This window comes from Mauremys mutica, chromosome 14 (genome assembly GCF_020497125.1).
Source record: "Mauremys mutica isolate MM-2020 ecotype Southern chromosome 14, ASM2049712v1, whole genome shotgun sequence".
Taxonomy (NCBI): domain Eukaryota; kingdom Metazoa; phylum Chordata; order Testudines; family Geoemydidae; genus Mauremys; species Mauremys mutica.
In genome coordinates, this window is record NC_059085.1 from 11,403,866 (window position 1) to 11,422,165 (window position 18,300).

Genomic DNA, 18,300 nt, shown 5'->3' on the forward strand with positions numbered 1-18,300 from the left:
AGCCACTGAATCAGGGCCGCCTGGGGTGGGGTGGGGGGGCAAGTGGGGCAATTTGCCCCAGGCCTCGAGCCCCGCACGGGCCCCGTGAGCCCTGGCCCAATGGCGGTACAGGTCTTCGGCGGCCCTTCAGTGCTGCTGAAGACATGGAGCGACTGCACGGCCCCCCGCCGCTGAAATGCCACTGAAGACCCAGACCACCTCCAGGTGAGTACAAGCGCCGCAGCTCCCCGGCTTTGTCCCGGGCTCCCTGAATCCTCTGGGCGGCCCTGCACTAAATCACCGAAATCACTAAGTCATTATCTGCTGAGCAGGGCCATTCTTTATCTGACATGATAATATTTGTCGGGGGGTAGATACCTCTCCCCTTAATGGTCCCCCCGGGACCAGATTTTCACAGAAGGCTCAGCTCCCCTTTGGGCATCGAAATCAGTAGTCAGATTCTGAAAAAAAGCTCAGCAATGTTGGGTTTTGAAAAGGTGGCTCTGACCACAACACTGAGATCTTTTGAAAGAGACGCTGACCAGCTGTGGGTACTGAGCCCTTGAAAATCTAGCCCATAGCGACTCCCTTGTATGCTTAAGATCATAGCTCTATAAACCAACAGATTTCCAACACAGGGCAAAGCTGAACAGAGGAAGTATAAACCCAGCCCCTTGACTCAGCTTTAGCAAACACAGGCATGTTAAGGGGAGTCAAGATCGAGTGGGAAACTGAGTCTGGATAATGTTGCTAAATAGGTGCCCTTGGAGTGCTGGTGTATAGTCACCCGAAAGGAGCAAAGAGACACTGCTGACAGCTTCAGCTCCTGGGGTCTGCAATAAAGAGGCTGCCTGGGTTATCCACAGCAAGTAATTGCATTAGGAGCACTGGGTACTAGAGAGAGCAGAAAGCGGGAAACGGACGAGAGTCCAAGCTGCGGGAAGGCAGAGGTTGATTAGTCACTGGGTAAACCAATGTGTGTACTTGTTCTATTTATAAGCTGTTACAGAGACGTGCCCCAGCCACCTCCTTTCTCCATAAACCTCCCCTCTTCCAAGGCATATGTACAATAAAGGTGTGACATACGCAGGAGATCTGGGAATGTCAGTATCTATCTGTTACACTGTCTTCTTGAACAGTTATTGTGTAGCACCTAGAAGCTCTCGCCAAGATCAAGATGTTATTCTCCAAGGCAGTGTACATGCATGTAAGTAAAAGACAGTCCCTAACCTATATGCCTAGCAATCTACGGGACAGGAGTGTTATTATTCCCATTCTACAGATGGGGTGTGGAGGCACAGAGATTAAATGACTTGCCTAAGCTAACGCAGGGAATCTGTAGCAGAGCCAGGAATCCAACCCAGATCTCTTGAGGCCCAACTTTAACCACAAGAACATCCTTCTTCTCTGCAGCATCGCGTCATCTCTACAAGCAGCACCACAGAGCCAACTAACAGGAGCACGTCAATCTGTAGATGTAGGCATGGGCAGGAGTGAGAGACTACCCTTCAGGGAGAAGGACTAAGCAAAGGGAGAGAGACAGAGGAAAGGAGGAGTGTGGACTAGGTCAGAGAGAATCCACATTATCGACAGGCACCATTCCAGACAGCCAGCAAATCAGACCTCGACTCATCTGCAAGTGGGACCAAAATTCAGCTGCCCGAAGCACTGTGGCTCTCACAGCTTTTATAAATAAGAGAATATTTGGCCAAGTATGTCAGGAATCTTGTGTTGTCATGTAGGTCAAGTTCCAGCACATTCCCTGGGAAGAAATCCCAGGGCAGGAAATGAGTAACTCAATAGTTTCCAGTTATTTTAATGAGAAAGAACCTTAAAAGCTGCCTTGGTTTGGAGAGACAATGTGGCCGGAGGATGAGGGAGAGGCCTGGACATTTAAGCTGCAGGAGACACCTTAGCAGTGGTCCCCAACGTGGTGCCCGTGGGTGCCATGGCGCCCGCCAGGGCATTTATGTGCGCCCGTCTAGTGCCCAGCAGGGGAGAGAAGCCGCAGCCCCACGCCTGCCGGGGACAGAGAACTCTGGGGCTGCGGGCGCCGGTGTTCTCGGTCCCTGGCAGGCGCAGGGCTGCGGCTTCTCTCCGGCTTCTCCGGGGCTGCAGACTGCGGGCGCCGGTGTTCTCGGTCCCTGGCAGGCGCGGGGCTGCGGCTTCTCTCGGGCTTCTCCGGGGCTGCAGACTGCTGGTGTTCTCTGTCCCTGGCAGGAGCGGGGCCGCGGCTTCTCTCCAGCTTCTCCAGGGCTGCAGACTGCGGGCGCTGGTGTTCTCTGTCCCTGGCAGGCGCGGGGCTGTGGCTTCTCTCCGGCTTCTCCAGGGCTGCAGACAGCGGGCGCCGGTGTTCTCTGTCCCTGGCAGGCGCGGGGCTGTGGCTTCTCTCGGGCTTCTCCAGGGCTGCAGACTGCAGGCACTGGTGTTCTCTGTCCCTGGCAGGCGCGGGGCTGTGGCTTCTCTCCGGCTTCTCCGGGGCTGCAGACAGCGGGCGCCGGTGTTCTCGGTCCCTGGCAGTCGCGGGGCTGTGGCTTCTCTCCGCCTTCTCCGGGGCTGCAGACAGCGGGCGCCGGTGTTCTCTGTCCCTGGCAGGCATGGGGTTGCGGTTTCTCTCGGGCTTCTCCAGGGCTGCAGACTGCGGGCGCCGGTGTTCTCGATCCCTGGCAGGCGCGGGGCCGCAGCTTAAGCCGGAGAGAAGCCATGGCCTGCCGGGGACAGAGAACTCCAGGGCTGCAGGCTGCGGGCGCCGGTGTTCTCTGTCCTCCCAGCTTCTCTCCAGCTTTTCTCTGCACTGCCCAGAACTGGCGCCAAAAAAAACCCCAAAACAAAAAACAAAACAAAAAACCAACGCTCCAACTCTGCAGAATGGACGGAATGCCGCCCCGTAGCATGTGCTGCCCGAGGCACGTGCTTGCTCCACTGGTGCCTGGAGCCGGCCCTGTATGTGAGTAATTGCTGGCACCCGCCACACACTTCTGAAAACATGAATGTGCTAGTGGCCACAAAAAGGTTGGGGACCACTGCACCTTAGCATTCGGGGGGTGGTTAGAACACGCCGATCCCGTATGCACTGCAGTGAGCAGACCTAGGGTGCATCTATACAGTAGCGGGGAGCTGTAATTCCCATTTTAGGGAGACGTACACAGACTAGCTCTGCTCGAGATAGCGCCTAAAAATAGCAGTGTGGCCACAGCGGCAAAGGTGGCCGGCTTGGGCTAGTTGCCTGAATATGCACTCAGGGGAGAGCGGCTGGAGTTGTATGCAGGAGGTGATCCTGTGCCATGCTGCTGATTTTAGTGCAATGGCTCGAGCAGAGCTAGGATGTGTGTGTGTCTACCCAAGCCAGGACACTTCAACCTCCATTCCAGCCACAGGGGCAGTCTGCCTTTACACATGTGTGGAGCTAGGAGAGTGCCCTCTGTCATAAATAGACAGTAAAGGGTTAAGAAGGTCACCTAGCCTAGCTGACACCTGACCAGAGGAACCAATGGGTAGACAAGAAGTTTCAAGAGGAAGGAGGGAAGTTTTTCCTTTGTTCATTAAGTTGTGTGCTGGAGAGAAAAGATCCAGGAATCAGCCTCCTCTCAGGGTAGTGAGTATTAGAGAAGGAATGAATTAGCTTATGTTTGTTTCCTTTTGTGACTTTGTCTTTTTGCATTAGAGGGATAATCAAATTGGGTTTTCTTTTGTGTAACTAAGGTTTTTGCCCAGGGGAATGTCCTCTGTGTTTTGAATCTGTTGTCTGAGAATAGCTTTCATGCTAATCTCGCAGAGGTATTTCTTTTACCCCTTGTCTTTAATTAAAAGTCTTCTTTTTAAGAATCTGATTGATTTTTTCCTTGTTTTAAGATCCAAGGGGTTTGGATCGGTGTTCACCAGGAAATTGGTGGAGAAGTCTCTCAAGGTTACCCAGGGAAGGGTTACAGTACTTGGGAGGGAGAGATATTTTTTTGGGGAGGGACGGGGGGGGGGGAGAGAGACAGAGTTTCCCAAATGACTCATAAACAGCAGTTTTAAACGATTTGGGTGGTGGCAGCAACCAGATCTAAGCTAGTAATTAAGCTTAGAGGTTCTCATGCAGGTCTCCATATCTGTACCCTAAAGTTCAGAGTGGGGGTGAATCCAATGACACCCTCCTTTAATGGCTGTCTCTAAAATTGTACTTAGATGCCAGACCCCATACAAAGGACAGTAGGGTGCCTGTCTGAGAGAAGCTTTTAAGCACCAGGTGGAAATACCCTTTTCATTACCCTGCAGCACTGCAGTGATGGAATGGGGCGTCTTCGCTAAAACACGCACTCATATGTGCAGCAAAGTACCTTCTGGTATTCGATGCAGACGCAAGTGAATGGTCCAAGCATCGATTCTTTCCAGCCCTCTCAGACTATTCCCTACTGCTGTGAAGAGGGACAAAAATATGACATTTATGGGCATAGTCCCAGTGAGAACTCGACAGCAGCAGCAGACAGGTCAATGGGAGGTCTGGGCTTGCGCTATTCTGTATGTTCAGGTCTAGCTGTCAAAGGAGATGGACGCTCGCTGGGTGTTAGCATGTACGTGAATTACAGTCTCCGCTCTGATTCAGTCTCCCAGTGGCAGTGCAAGTGGCATTTTAAGTTATATTAAAGCAAGGACAAAATTAAAGGAGTGAGAATCAGACCCCTTCAAAAAGCCCCAAGAGAATCAAAACGAGGAAACGCCGGTAGAGCAATCCAACCGGAACACGCAGGACGCACAGGAATCTCGGCACACCAACACCCGCCCAATTCACGTGAGATCACAGCCCGAGAGCTGCGCTTCTCTGTTGGGCAGCCAACTCTGAAGCCTTCATTGGGTCTGCACAAGTCAATACACCTCTGTGCCTCAGTTTCCCCATCTGTAAGACAGGGATCATGACGCTCACCCACATCACAGAGGAGTTTGTAGGGGAGCTAATTAAGGCCTGCACAGCACTCGGAAGGGGGATGGCACTCAAGGAGGTGTTTAGTAGTAAGGTTACTGAAGGGAATGTGGGTTTTGTAGCTAATGCAGTGGGTTGGGAATCAGGGGAAATCGGTTTGATTCCAAGCTCTGACAGACTTCCTGGGTGGGGTCACTGTCCTTCTCCGTTCCTCATATGGGATAATTCTTATCTTCTCCCACCCTGTCTGTATGGTCTATTTAGACGGTGAGTTCTTTGGGGCGGGCACTGCCTCTCACTCTGTATATATCGACACTGGCACCGGAGGTGCAATGGCCAGCTTAGGTCGATATAGCCCCGCTAGCTCTGAACAATAGCAGCGTCGCCGCGGTGGTGTGAGCGGCTAGCTGGCTGACTACACACCTAGGTTCTTGACTAGGGTCACACTCGGGGTGGCTCCCACTGCCATGGCTACCCTGCTATTTTTAGTGCATTAGCTCAATCAGAGCTAGCGCGGGTATGTCTCCTGGAGCTGGAAGTGTGGACGTACCCGATGTGCATGGACATGGCCCACACAATGAGGCCTAATCTTGGTGTGATTACAATACAAATAAATAATAACAACCCAGAACCCGCTGAAGGAAATGGGGGTCTATTATATGCCTTTATTACCTTGAACCGACTGGATTTTAGGCAGCCCAATTTTTTCCCCAGGACAGGTCCATATCTAAAACAAGACCCACAAATCTCAGTCGGGCTGGAGAAACGTTGCAGTGTCATGCTGCCACACAGCTGCAGTGTGAAATGGAGTAGCATCATCACGTCACCAGGGCTGGACACAAAGCTCAACCCCCATGTGGCAGCGACCCCAGTTAGCCAAAGAGCACTTCCACCAGCAACAGGTTCAGAAACGAGAACAAGAGAATGTTAGAAAAAGTGGCCAAGATTTTCAGAAATGACTAGTGATTCTGGGTGCCCAGACACCTTAAAGGGGCCTGATTTTCAGAGTAGGGGGGTGCTTTAGCATTGTTTTAAAGCATGGTAACAGTCACTTTTGAAACCCTTAGCCAAGGGGACCCTGGGTTCCTCCTCCCCAAACCATTGTTCTAAAACCCGGCAGTGTTTCCGCACTTACCGGCAAGGTATCTTGGGCTTCACACATCTTGGCTACAGAGGTCTCGAACTCCCCAATGAAGTCGTGTCCCCCATCACTGTCGTAATCGTAACACATGACCTGGGGAAGAGGAGGGGAAGCGATCGTTCTCATGCGCAGCAGAGGTGCGGGTCTTGCTTGTGATTAGATGAGTCACGTTGCTCAACCCTTCAGATTTATCCTCTCTCTTGCTTTCCCCACTACCCAGACACTGCCTCCCGAAGGCCCTGGCTCATAATAGCCTTTCTGCCAGCCAATGAGGGCAGAGCATGGCTCTTTGGATCCTGTCAGCAACAACTCTGCCTTGACCACGAAGGCAGGGATCTCCAGAGAATGACTTTAGACGCGCCCTCCTCCGGGGCCGGGATCAGTACTTAATTTGTGCCAGGCCTGAGCCCCGGCACCTCCAGACTTGGCAGTTCATAGGCCCGGCACCTCTGGATTCGCCGCGTCAGCTATGAAAGTAAAAAAATTGCTTGAGCCTCGGCACTTCTTCCATTATAAATTAAGCACCGGGCTGGGCCTATTACTAGAAATTTCCTACCAGCGGTAGGAACAGAATGAGCACTAGTGTAGGCCAGCCTACAGCGCTTTAACCATCAGCATGTGGTCTAACCTACTCAGAACAGATTTCAATGACGTGAGGATGACACCACCACCAGGAACCGGTCCGCTAGCACTGCTCCAGACTTGAAATGTCCAAAGATTCCGTTTCAGAAATGTTGTAAAAGCTTTTTATTTTCATTTTTATTGATTTTACATTATTTCACGACCTGTCAAACTGTAGTAGGGCATTATATGCATTGCCACTAATGACATCTCCTTATTTGATGTCAGAGTTAAAATATTCTATTTTTTAAAACCATGACAGGCAGTTGCTACTTAGTACAGATTGAAACATCTCATCGTCTTTTCTAGATCTAAGTGTCTCCTGAGTGTGTGGTAATGAAACAGTCTGACACGGTCGCTCGCCCCTTGTGCTGATTATAAGGGCTCTTTATTATAGCAGGATTGGTGGCGTGTCACCTGTTATTAAGATCATCCAACACTTCTCATTATAAATCCCCTATATCCAGTTGCTGTTAACTTTGCCAAACTTTAACCACTTGGACTGAAACTTTTAAGTCTAGGTGTCTGTCTGCCTTGGGCTGAATTTTTCTGAAAAATTTCAGACAAAATGGTTCACCTGTTTCCAGAAACAAGGTTGGAGAACATGCTGTGTTCTACCTATGTTAAATTTTGGTGACCTTTTCTTTGCTTTGGACCAGGGGCTTGAAATTGACCAGGGAGGGTGGCTTTTGTGTCAGGGAAATGCCATTAGCTGTCCCTGTGAAAATCTGCCTCGGCCAAGTTATAGGTTGGCCAAGTTATAAGCCCTTGAAAAACAATAAAAATCAGACTTTGCACATGCTCAGTAGAGACTTGCTAGATCTCAACACATTCCCCTCCAGATCTTCACCATCCTCTGCTGCCAGCAAATCGCTGTGAAACCCACTGGCAAAGCATCACATCCCCCTCTAACGCTGCTCCACTATGAACCACAACCTCCTCCTACTACCTACTAGCAGTTACTCCATGAGCTCCACTTGCAGGTGTGTGTGGTGGCTCTAAAGGCTCCAAGCCTGCTCATGACCCATGTGGCTAGCAAATGTGATGCCACGGGCTGGAATTTCTGTTGCAGTTTGCCAGGAAACATTTGCTCAGCCGCTGCAGACAACTGATGTGACTTCAGGAGAAAAAGAGACCAGTCACCCTGGATTTATCATAGAAATGTGGCCTTGCTTCTTGGTAGCATATGAACTCCTCCTCAGAGGTTCTGGATCTGTGTTAGTTTCAGCCTCGAAGCCATCTTCACCCTTCCTCCCCCGCCATCCGCCACACTGTCAGAGGCTGAGTACCATAATGCAACAAGGAGCCGGAGCAACGTAAGGGTCACTCTATGGACAGGTCTACACTACGGGGCTAAGTCGACCTAAGTAACGCAACTCTAGCTACGTTAATAATGTTAATAAAGTCCACGTACCTTAGGTTGACTTATTGCAGTGTCTACACCGCGCTGGGTTGACGGGAGAAACTCTCCCGTTGACTTACCGTATGCTTCTCGTTCCAGTGGAGTACCGGAGTCGACGGGAGAGTGATCGGCAGTTGATTTAGCGGGTCTTCACTAGACCCACTAAGTCAGCCCCCAGTGAATCGATCACTGCACGTCCATTCTCCGGTAAGTGGAGACCAGCCTTATATTAACAGTTACCTTGATCAGCTTTTCTACATCTCCATCACAGAGCGACACTAAAGGCACAGTGAACGGCTTCCACACGGGATCCAACGTGTACTTAATCACCTGCAGTTTGGGAAGGAAGGAAAATGGTTCGATTAGAAGGAGCTAGTGGAAGCGAAGCGTTGAACACAAAGTAAAGGCTGGATATGTGTTTTCAGTAACTTTCGACAGATTACAACTGGCATACGGTTGGCATAGCTCTGCTGACGTCAGAGGTGCTCCACCACATTTTATGGGAGTACCATCACCCAGTCATGGTGGTTGTCACTGAGACTGAGCACTGAACCATTGGTCTGGTCCACATTGTCACTTCTTCGTTGAAATTCAGCTTAAGTGGTCTCAGAAATGGCAGTTTCTTGCTTGGAAATCTTTCCTGTTGGTCAGGACACAATTTTGTAGCATTTCATCAAAATCTAAACCCAGGCAAACTAATGTCTAGCACAGGGGTGGGCAAACTTTTTGGCCCAAGGGCCACATCGGGGTTGCCAAACTGTATTGAGGGCCGGGTAAGGAAGGCTGTGCCTCCCCAAACAGCCTGGCATCTGCCCCCTCCCACTTCCCCCTGACTGCCCCTCTCAGAACCCCTGACCCATCCAACCCCCCTGCTCCTTGTCCCCTGACTGCCCCCTCCCTGGACCCCTGCCCCTAACCACTCCCCGGGACCCCACCCCCTATCTAACCCCACCCCCCCCGCTCCCTGTCTCCTGACTGACCTGACCCCTATCCACCACCCCCAACCTCCGACAGGCCCCCCGGGACTCCCACACCTATCCAACCCCCCTGTTCCCCGTCCTCTGACTGCCCCCCCCGAACCTCCGCCCCATCCAACCACCTCCTGCTCCCTGTCCCCTGACTGCCCCCCGGGACCCGCTGCCCCTTATCCAACCCTCCCCCGCTCCCTGCCCCCTTACCGGCCGGAGCCAGACACGCTGCCCAGCAGGAGTTCGCAGCCATGCTGCCCAGAGTGCAGTGAGCTGAGGCTGCGGCGGGGGCGGGTGGGAGGCAGCAGGTGAGGGGACAGGCGCTAGCCTCCCTGGCCAGGAGCTCAGGGGCCGGGCTGGACAGTCCCGCGGGCCATAGTTTGCCCACCTCTGGTCTAGCATCTTAGTCCTCCCCCATGGTTGACGTTGGGACTTCTAGAGTTAAGAGCATGAGCATCTATAGCAGGGGCTAAAGAACCAACTTGGAGCCGTAGGACACTCGTATAGAACAAGCATTGAGGGGTGAATCATAGAAGTGTAGGGAGGAGGTTGTCTAGTCCAGCCCCCTGTGCTGAGGCAGGAACAAGTAAATCTAGACCATCCCAGACAGGTGTTTGTCCAACCTGTTCTTAAAAACATGCAAAGATGGGGATTCCACAACCTCCCTTGGTAACCTGTCCCAGTGCTTAACTGTCCCTAGGGCTAAAAAGTTTGAAATACCCAACCTAAATCGCCCTTGCTGCAAACTACACTGATTACTTCTTGTCCTACCCTCGAGAACCACCAATCGCTGTGAAGCATAACACACACTAAACAGCAGGCTTCACAAGCAAAGAAAACTTGCCTTCAGCCTCACCTTTGAAAAGCTAGCAGATAAGATATCTCTAGCTTGCTTCTTGCTTGCATATATAAACCTGCCCCTGGAAATTTCCACCACTTGCATCTGAAGAAGTGGGTATTCACCCACGAAAGCTCATGCTGCAAAACATCTGTTAGTCTATAAGGTGCCACAGGATTCTTTGCTGCTTTTACAGATCCAGACTAACACGGCTACCCCTCTGATACCAGATAAGATTAAGACTGTATTTTTCCATGTGTTTCTCTCATTTAATACACCTTCCATTCCTTAAGGATACACGCACAGCAGGTTTTTGGCCATGCAGAAAAGTTAACGCTAAATACATTGTTAGTCTAAAACTAAACGCTAAACACTATTTAGTCTGCCATAAATACTAGTTAGTCTAAATACTTAACGCTAAATACATTGTTAGTCTTTAAGGTGCCACCAGACTCTTCATTGTTTTTGTGGATACAGACTAACATGGCTACCCCCTGATGCTAAATACATGTGGTAGGTAATTGCCTATTTATACATGGAAGTTTTGCTTTCTCCAAAGCCATCAAGTGGCTTCTACTGCAACCAGAGCATTTCGGTTTAGTTACAATCAGGATTAGCATTGCTCCTGCAGGATAGGGTGAGCTTTGTCAGCAACTAGCAACAGGAACCAAGGACTGGCTTTTATTTTGCAATGATGGGTGATGCAGACAGTCCCTCGTTAGGGAACAGGAAAAAAACCTGACATTAAGAGCACAGTTTAATGAAGGATTTGTAAACACCTCCTACATCAGGTTGGAAAGACCAGGGGGGAACCCACACACATTAAGAATACACACTGTATGGTGCCCGTATGCTGCCAGACGCCAGGTCTTTGCGGTGGGTGTCTATGAAAGGATCAATGCTTATTTCACCACATGGCACCCACCTGGAGATTCACACCTTATTTTAAAACATACTAACGACAGCATTATCCTACCACAGCAGACACCTCTGTTAATAAACAGCAATGGGCTCAGACTAATCGCCAGGAACATACCAAAAGCTGCAGCCCAAAGGAACCGGCAATCACTTTATTTCTGGTACCCCCCACCAAAAAAAGAATCTAGATGTTTCTGTCATTTGGAATTCCTTTGAGAGCAGCAGTTTATTTTCAGGGCTGTTAAGTGGGACGTTATTTAAGCCTCGCAAAACATGCAGAATTTTTCCCCCTAGCCGCATAAAGAAAATAAACTTCAATAGATTCCGCTGCCATGTACAGCACTATGCTTCGCAACCCATGTATTTATTTAGTCTCAGGTTTCCCAATGAAGTTTGCAGCAGATAATGAACAAACACTGCCACGTGGCCAACGACGCGTCAAATGGGACTCACTAAAACGGGAGCCAGCAAACGGAAATCAGGTTTTCCCATGGAAAATTTCAGTTTTGTAAGAGAGGTGCATTGTGTCAGAAAATTGTTCCAAAATTCCCAACCAGCTCTAATTTTCAATTCATCTTAGGTCTGAATTGACGGCCCTGGGTTTGAAATTCTCGGTTTACCCTGGGCTTAAGCAGTCACGGGAACCGTACTGATTATTCTGCCCTTGAATTTCAGTGCCTTGGCCAACATTTTCAAAAGCAGCCTCTGACTTTGAGTGCCCAACTTGAGACATTTTTGAGAAACACCAAGTATCTGCTGCTCTGGTTGAAGTCAAGGTAAGGGGATGACTACAAGTGGTCAAAAAATTGGAAAATGTTTCTATTCCTTTTTTTAATTAAAAAAAAAAAAATCCAAACAGCTCTCAAAAGACCAGCACAAATCACAGAGTAAAAGTATGGAGCAAGGTCTGTTTCAGATTCTTCCACCTTTTCCTCACTCATACCATGTATTTTGCCTATAAACAGTATTTCCCTCCCCTTTCGCTAGCAACAAATCTAGAATATTAACTAGATTCCCACCCCCCAGAAGAAGAAGATCAAAGTTGTGAACCCAAGTTCTGAAAAGTGAATGATATCCCAGAATAATTAATGCTTTTCAGACTAGTCCACTTTGTCCTCTTAATTATGCATTTGATATTATGGAGTCATACAAAAAAGTGACCCATTACACCCAAATACACAATAATATTTCAACAAACTGGCTAGTGTATGTCTGCAGCATCGGAACTAGAATGATTGGAATTAGGACCGCACAACTGCGTGTCATAGGCCATATACAGAAAATAGTGGAGATTCCCCTTTAGCTCAAATGGCTGGGTGCTTTTGTGGGAGCTGAATTCTATTCCCACTGTCATTATTAAGTTTTGAGGAGTTGTGTGATGTAGTGTAGGGACAACTGAATCACTTAGATGGTTAAAAATTGTTATAAGATGCTCTTTCCACATTGGGGATCAATATACTAAGTTTTCAAAGAAATTTTCAAAGCCCCTACACATACAGGCCAAATATAGGCAAAGCTATTGCAGAATGAGCCATTACAGAATAGCTTCCTGTGCAGACACACTATTCTAGCAATAATGACTCTGCTAATTATTCTGAAATAGTGTCACGGATCAGAGCATGGCCAGGCACCAGGAGAGTCAGAGCCCAGGGTCAGGGCCAGAGTCAGGAACTAGTGGGGACTGGAGCAGGGCAGGAACAAGACTGGGAACAAGGCTGGAGCAGTCACAGCTGTGAGCGGAAGTGTAGAGCAGCCAGTGACCTGCTGCTACTGCTGAACTCCAGGGCAGACTTGTGGGCACCTTGATGCCAATCAGGCAGCCCGGCCAGTGAGGTGATGCTGCTGCAGCCCAGCTGGGCTCATTTACTGGCCCGAGGACTGAGCCAGCCCAAGGATCAATTGAGGGAACTCCAGCCCACAGTTCATGACAAACAGGGCATCCACACAGGGAGCTGTTCCAGAAGAGCTAAATTATACAGCAGTGGCCGTGTGTGGCAGAATGTAACCCTGTGTTCACATCCTGCAGGCGATTATAATCGTTTTTGTACAAGGTATACCTTGTGACGTATCGTTTGAAAACTCACAATTTGCTGCTCAGTATCGTCCTGACAACATATGTGTGGCAACACTGTATGTGAAGTTAATCTATGGTGATCTTAACACGTGTGCCAAACCCCACAGCCCTGCCCAAACCGACTGGCAAACAGCTCTGTCCCAAACAAAGGAACACGTGCTCTACTTAATTTGCACTTAAGCAGTAAACAGAGCCATCAAGCAGGAAGGGACACAAAGAAAGCTCGAACGGGTGAGGGGAAAAAAGCAGCAGGGAACATCCTTCTTTTCAAGAGAGAGATTGAAACTAGAAAAAGGAAGGAAAAACACCTCAATACAGCCCTCTTTCTCTCCCAGCCCATCGTATTCACGGCACTGAAAGCACCAAAGGAAGCTACTCTGGGGGAAGGGATCCTGAGTGACAGGGTTTGGTCAGCAAGACTGCCGGAAGCATGTGGTAAGAAACTTTGCTTGAATCTGATATAGTTTGTTAAGTTAGGTATTAGTAAACGTCTTATCTTTATTATTCTTGAAACCATTTAGGACATTTATACCTCATTACTTGTACTCACTTAAAATTTAGTTCTTTGTAGCTGATAAACTTGTTTTATTGTTTTATCCAATATAGTGGGTTTAAACTGAAGTGTCCAGGAAACGTCACTGAGGCGGACAAATTGAGTGCATGTTATTCTCTTAAAGGAATATAACTTAAGGACTTAATATAACTTGTATTGTCCAGGAGGGGGTTGGGCAGTACAGGACATACATCTCTGGGGGGAAATCTAAGACTGGGGGTGTGTAGGGGTCACCCTGCCGTATAACCAAGGCTGGTGAGAGCCAGAGTGTAACCCAAGTGTGGCTGGCAGGCTGCAGTCACACAAACACTCGGGGTGGGGTTTGCAGGCTGGGAGGCTGTTTGTGAGTGGCCCAGGTGGGAGCTACTTCAGCAAGGCATTGTAAGGCACCCACGGTTGTGGGGATTAGTCTGGACTGTACCCTGGTATGTCACACTATGCCACTCGATTCCCCCACTGAACTCAATGAGGCGTAAGCACCTGCTTAAATGCTTTGCTGAATCAGGGCCTCGCTGACCATTTCCCCACAAGGACAGAAAGCCAAGCGGTGATGTTCCCTGAAAGAACTAACCTGCAATAATAGATCCTCAATTAAATCCTCAAGAGCTGAGAGAAACTGTGTCCAGTCCTGTCTTTCGGGACTATCGTCACAGCGAAGCTGTCAGTGAACTGCCCCACTTCCCTTCTTGGCTAAGTGGCAAGAGCCATGCGTACACAGCAGCCATTCCCTTTGACATGAGCTCTGGGGGTGGGGAAAAGCACGCATTCAGTCTAACTTTAAAACGAGAAGATCCTTGTTGTTTCCTCCTGTCTCTCTCTCACTTGACTCTTGGAACCACGGTGCTAAACAGTGAAGCTGAGAGGAAGGGCTATGGCACCTCAGCAAACATCCTCTCAGCATCATTTGTCAGTGAGGACAGAGCTTCAGCACAGCTGTAGCGTACAGGTGCCCACGGGCTTGGAAAACAGCCTCAATTCCCCACGCCTAGGAGCCAGCCAGAGCTTTCATCTGTGGCCCTCTCATTAGGTTCCAAGCCACGGAGGGTCTGCAGCCACGTTCGGGGCACACAGTGGAACGTACGAACACACGCTCTCCTCCCACAGCCTTGCTGTTGCTTGTCCTTTACATGCAGAAACCCCGGCCCTCACCCACAGCCGGTACAACCAAAGAACCTTCACGTCAATTAACAGGAAATATTCCCAACGGTGACAGATGGTGTAAGGTCAGCGTAGCTCCCCTGATGCTATTCAAACTCTGCCGATTTACACCAGCTGAGGATTTAACCCAAAGCATTTTGTACCTGTACAGTGCCTTTTTTTTTTAAAACACAAGTTGACGACGTCCAAGCACGTCCTGAGGCTGCTTGAAGGCAAAGAAGCATGATCCCCATTTTACACATGGGGAAACCGAGGCACAGAAAGGGGAGTGAACTGCCCAAGATCAGACACAGGCAGTGGCAAAGTCAAAAATACAACACCGTCTCCTTAGTCCAGTGCTCTAGACTCGAGACAGTGGGCCAGATGCTAAGCTGGTGTGCAGTGGTGTCGCTCCACTGAAGCTGTGCTCTTTCATGCCAGCTGAGGATCTGACCCAATGCCTCCTCAATTAGCACATTTTAAGGCTAAATTAAATGGGTCCCTTACCTATTGCTGCGACCCTTGTTCTGTCTTGATCACCTTTCACCAAGATCAACGTGACCAGCCTGCCTCTCCCCTCTCCAGTTTATCCAAAATCCTGCTGTTGCTCCTTCTTTTGCTGCTCCAGCTACATCATCCCTCCTTGAGTCCTTGCCTGGGCTCTTTGTTTTTACCTCGGGTTCAATCCCCCCTCTCCTCCATGGCTCTACACTCTTGACCCCTCTTCCAGCTCTGCTCTCCTGCAGTCTTACGCCACCGTCCCCTCCCAATCCATTCACTTTACCGGTCCTTCCTTCTTCCCCACCCTCGCTTGGATTCATTCAGACTGCCCCTGACTGCAGTGCATCCTCTCCACCTCCTTAAGACACGTTTCTTACATGAAGCCTAAGTTGGTCTCCTCTCTAACCAGGCCTCCACACCCTCCTATCTGTAGATTGTTACCCTGTGCTTGGTTTGGTGGAATTCAAGTCATAGGCTCTTTGGGCCAGGTGGAATCTCTTCTATGCAAAGTGCTGTGCATAGCTACAACACTTACATGATTAGGGTTTCTGATGTTTAGCTTTAACTGATAAATACCAATGGAACACACCCTCCGCCCCTTAAAAACAAATGGAATCTGTATTTCCAATGCACACCGAGAAAACCCTGGAAATGGTGACTTGTATCTAAGGGCCTGTCCACAAGAAGCAGTAACATGGACTACAGGGGTGGGATTTCTAAAATGCACCAACATGTTGTGCATTAATTGGACTGTGTAGACCCTGCTAGTGCACAGCCAACGTTCTCTAGTGCACTTTAACATAGTACGATTTGGAACACTATTAAATTAAAGCATGTTCGGGAACATTACAAAGAGATTATTCATTACAGTAAAAGCTATTGTAATGAGTAATGTACAGTGCATATTACCAGTTACAGTCCATACAAAGAGAAAGCCTTGAAGAAAACCCAGTCTTTGGACATCTACACAGAAGTAAAAAATGGTTAAAAATAACCTTCACCCCCAAACCCCAGAAGCCCTAAAAATACATTGATTATAGAATCATAGAATAGCAGGACTGGAAGGGATTTGAGAGGTCATCGAGTCCAGTCCCCTGCACTTATGGCAGGACTAAATATTATCTAGACCATCCCTGACAGGTGATTGTCCAACCTGCTCTTAAAAACCTCAATTATTTGTTTAGCTTATTTGCTGCAACTCTGACCACCACCAACTCTTCCACTTTCCAAGTCAAACAGTCTCAGCTGGACATGGGTAGGCAAAGAAACGGACTTTCAACAAGGTCCACCTGTCCTCTCACCTCTGATCAGGGATACTATCAGAAAAAAGGTTAAGGACAAAAAGGTACCAAGTGGCTAAACTAAAACCTCAAATACTAGTCCCACTCACCTCCGTTCTGTGGACCAGCATCCATTTCCCATCGTCGCCTGGTTTATAAAACTCTAGAAATGGGTCGGACTTTCCAAACAGGTCCTGTGGAAAAATGCAACATGGGTTAGACAATTATTTCCATTCAACTGTACGATGCTCAATCACGGGACACCCTGCAAAAGGAAAATGACCCTCTTCACTACAAGTTAGAGGACTTCATAGTCCTAGTTGTCTTCTGCCGAGGCGGGGAAGACTAGAACACAGAATTAAAGTGACAATACATGGTTATTAAACATCCCCTAGCAAGTTTTACAAGATTAACTGATAGGATTAGTAATAAGCACCTAGAATGGAAGTACAGATATAAAAGAGACTGGTCTTGTATTTATTTTGACCTGCACATTGTAAGTATTAAGGGTGTGGTTTTCAAAAGCTCTTGGCGTTAGTCTGACGCTACTCTTATTTGAAGTCAGTGATAAAACTCCAGTGATGTGATGGGTGCATTGTTACAGCAAAGCCCTCTTGAAATGCACACCCTAAACTCTTAGGGCTTGTCTACAGAAGTGTGGACACATTTGTAGCACTTTCAAATTTCTAGCAATTTAGGTTGTCCCTGGGAGGCAGCTAAACTGACAATAGACAGGTGTAAATCAATTTAAGGGTACGTCTACACTACCCGCCGGATCGGCGGGTAGCGATCGATCTATCGGGGATCGATTTATCATGTGTAGTGTAGACGCAATAAATCGATCCCCAATCACTCTCCCGTTGACTGCTGAACTCCAGCTCGGCGAGAGGCAGAAGCAAAGTCGACAGGGGAGCGGCGGCCGTTGATCCCGCACCGTGAGGACACAAAGTAAGTGATTCTAAGTCGATCTAAGATACGTCAACTTCAGCTATGCTATTCTCGTAGCTGAAGTTGCATATCTTAGATCGATTCCTCCCCCCCCCCAGTGTAGATCAGGCCTAAGAGTGTCCACACACCATGTTGCATCCCTTTAATTAAACTGGTTTAAAGTCCCAACTTCAGTTCAACAACTCTGTTTAGACCAGACCCTAGTACAGGAGGTGGAGTACCTACGCTGATAGGAGAAGCTCTCCTGTTGGCGTAGGTAGCGTCTACATGAAGTGCTACAGTGCTGTAAGTGTAGACTAGCCCTGACATTGTTAGAGACACCACTCAAACAACGAGTAACACTGGCTATCGGAAGAAGGTCTCCAAGCCCCACATTTTCAAAAGCACAGGGAGAGGGTCTGTCTTTATGAAAGAGCTCACAACCTTTATTGGGAACCGTGAAGCTAAAATTCTGTGCAACCCTGAAGACTTACAAGGCAGAGGTATATTTATGAAGCGCTACATTAAATTCTTGCAGCCAAACAAGCCTGCAGGTAACTATTTTACCCAGAAGCCCAGAGAAATGCATAAATTCAACAAATGCAAACACATTAACCAAGTACAGATGGACCCTGCAACATCCTAAATGCCTATCTCCAGCACGGTAAATTGTTCCAGTAGAAAAACTGCACAAGTCTAGAGTTTTTCCATGCGCAATTTCACATTCACAGTTCTAACAGCAACATGCTGAGTGAGTTCTATAGAGAATATGCATCCCGCATGCAACGGAAAACCCTGTAGCTGAGTTCAGGTTTAGAAAAACGTCCCGGAATGAAAAGATATACACAGCAATAAGGAGCGAACAGAGCAAACCCTTTATGGTTTCCCTAGAGCAAACCACATCAGCCTTGACAGACAGATCATGTAATAATCAGAGACATGCTGACTCTGCTCCAGCCAATGCTGTTTGTTGTTAACTTTCACTCTATTTTTAGATCCCCCTGATAAAGAGCCGCTTGTTTCCTGCCAGTTTATAGACACACACTATGTATGCAGAG

The 18,300-nt window shown here is 48.6% G+C and overlaps 1 protein-coding gene across 5 annotated transcripts in view; it reads right to left on the reverse strand.

Annotated features, from left to right (window-relative positions):
• The window catches only part of CPNE2 (copine 2), a 171,353-nt gene that overhangs the window by 61,670 nt on the left and 91,383 nt on the right, over positions 1 to 18,300 (reverse strand). For all 5 annotated transcript variants that reach the window (XM_044987115.1, XM_044987116.1, XM_044987117.1 and 2 more), the window contains 3 exons: positions 16,426 to 16,509; positions 8,287 to 8,376; positions 6,018 to 6,116 (listed from right to left, as the gene is read on the reverse strand). In XM_044987115.1, the coding sequence (XP_044843050.1) occupies positions 6,018 to 6,116; positions 8,287 to 8,376; positions 16,426 to 16,509 (273 nt within the window). The remainder of the gene's footprint in view (positions 1 to 6,017; positions 6,117 to 8,286; positions 8,377 to 16,425; positions 16,510 to 18,300) is intronic.